The sequence below is a fragment of the Bombina bombina genome, chromosome 6, assembly GCF_027579735.1.
Source record: "Bombina bombina isolate aBomBom1 chromosome 6, aBomBom1.pri, whole genome shotgun sequence".
NCBI classification, from domain to species: Eukaryota; Metazoa; Chordata; class Amphibia; order Anura; family Bombinatoridae; genus Bombina; species Bombina bombina.
The window spans coordinates 1077775429-1077777731 of NC_069504.1; the positions used below are offsets into that span (position 1 = coordinate 1077775429).

At 42.6% G+C, this 2303-nt stretch overlaps 1 protein-coding gene across 1 annotated transcript; it reads left to right on the top strand.

Moving 5' to 3' along the window:
* The first annotated feature begins 1501 nt into the window (after window positions 1-1501).
* TMEM140 (transmembrane protein 140) lies at window positions 1502-2086 on the top strand. The gene has a single exon (XM_053719687.1). It carries the CDS (start codon window positions 1502-1504, stop codon window positions 2084-2086), a length of 585 nt encoding a protein of 194 aa, XP_053575662.1.
* Window positions 2087-2303: the final 217 nt, after the last annotated feature.

The window sequence follows — 2303 nt, forward strand, 5'->3', positions numbered from 1 at the left end:
TTTTCTGTAGTGTAGCTTCCCCCTCCCCACAGACCAACCCCCACCACCTAACTGATTGTTGTTTTTCTCTGATTTGTTTATTTTATTTTACTGTTTGCTTTCATTTTCCTACAAAAAAAATTCTGTGTGTAGCGGTTCCCACCCGCTCCCTCCCCGTGCACGCGCCCGCCCCCACCCTCCCGTGCACGTGCGCGCATCAGTGCGCGCCCCCTGGCATCCCTGCCCACGATCCCGCCCCCCTCCACACCACGAGGGCCATCGATGGCCGCCACCCGCCTCCCGGTCTGGCTCCCACCCACCAACGAAGTAAGCCACCGATCTCCGGTGCAGAGAGGGCCACAGAGTGGCTCTCTCTGCACCGGATGGCTTAAAAATGTTATTGCAGTATGCCTCTGTATCGAGGCATCACTGCAATAACCGGAAAGCAGCTGGAAGCGAGCAGGATCGCTTCCAGCTGCTTTCCACACCGAGGACGTGCAGGGTACGTCCTCAGGCGTTAACTGCCTTTTTTTTGAGGACGTACCCTGCACGTCCTCGGTCGTTAAGGGGTTAACTCTCTCCCTGATACATATCTGCCCCTAATTGGTCTCAGAAGGGTTATCCAATATGGCACTGCAAAGTGACTAAAATTTTGTTTTCAAAAAAAAAAAAAAAGGAATAAAGTCTTGATTGGCAAGTGAAGTGGTGGCTGGAGTTTAGCCTTTTAAAATAATTGCAGCAAAAAAGTTGTTAAAGGGACATAATGCTCATATGCTAAATCACTTGAAACTGATGCAGTATAACTGTAAAAAGCTGACAGGAAAATATCACCTGAGCATCTCTATGTAAAAAAGGAAGATATTTTACCTCACAATCTCCTCAGTTCAGCAGAGTAAGTTCTGTGTAAAAAGTTATTCTCAGCTGCTCCCAGCTGCAGGTAAAAAAAAGAAAGAAAGAAATGAACTGCAGCCAATCAGCATCAGCAGTGCTGAGGTCATGAACTCTTTTACTGTGATCTCATGAGAATTGACTTAACTCTCATCCTCTTAGCTGTCCCAGGACAGACATACTGATTTGCTGCTTAGAAATCCTTTACAATGGGATGTGGCTACTGAGGAACTTTTAAGGTAAAATATCTTTCTTTTTTACATAGAGATGTTCAGGTGATATTTTCTAGTCAGCTTTTTACAGCTATGCTGCATCACTTTCATGTGTTTTAACATTTGGGTATTATGGCCCTTTTAATGCATTAAAAAATGGTTACACTCACCTATTATGTTAAATTATTTTTATTTTTTTGTGTGTTGTCTTGTAAGGTTGTTTTTATGTTCTGCTAATTCACAAATCTCCTTACAAGTTCTATATATTTATGACTGCACCATGTAATATCCCTGCACACTGTCCTCACTATAGCCTGTGTCATATCCAAGTCTGGAAAAGTGTACATTCCTTTCTTAAGATTACCAACTTCTGTCTAATTTTACAGGTTACGGTTTCTTGACTTCTATTAGCGAGGAACAGAATGTTTTTGGCACTGAAACTACACAAGACCTACAGGGCAGCAAGTTACCTGTGCATCTTACTCCTGTGTGGCCTTACTGGCTGGCTTCTCGTCTACTCGCTGATCTTGGAAGCTGGGAATATTGCCGTCTCTGGGTGCAAGAAGGTTGGTTTCTACAACTACTGTCTAAACAATAAAACTGGCACTGGTTGCTTTTGTATCTCTCAGCTTGAGGATCTGCGCAAGGAAGGTGTTGCTTTTCCCCAAGGACTCCTTGTACCACTGGTCATGATATACTCTTCCCTGATTATGTTTCTAACAGGGACTCTCACGTTGTGCTTCTCTATGTATTTCAAGGAGAGGTTCCTGTGGCTGTTTGCTTTCTTTTTCAATGTCCTCAGCCTGATGGGAATATATTTGGGGCTCCTCCTATATCTTTTAGGGACTATGGCCCTGATTGACGTCTCTGAGCTAAGTTCTGGTTTCCTTGCTTTGCTTGGGGCCATGTTAGGTCTTGCATTGCTCTCATACATCACGAGACGCGAGGCCAACCAGGTATATGAAAAGAACTGTAGTGGACCTCAGATTTACTCCTTAATGATTTAAATGTACTGTTTTATAAATATCTGACTATTCCTAAATTCTGCACTTTGTCTACATATATATAGCCGTCAGTATTATATTATAATTGTATATCCAGAAAACTCCCCTTTAATTGAAACCAATGCAATCCAGCTACTAGCAATAGGAAAGATCTGCTTTGGCTATCTTATTAGCTCTAGTGTTATAAACAAAAGATTTAATAACTGAAAATATCTCTGAA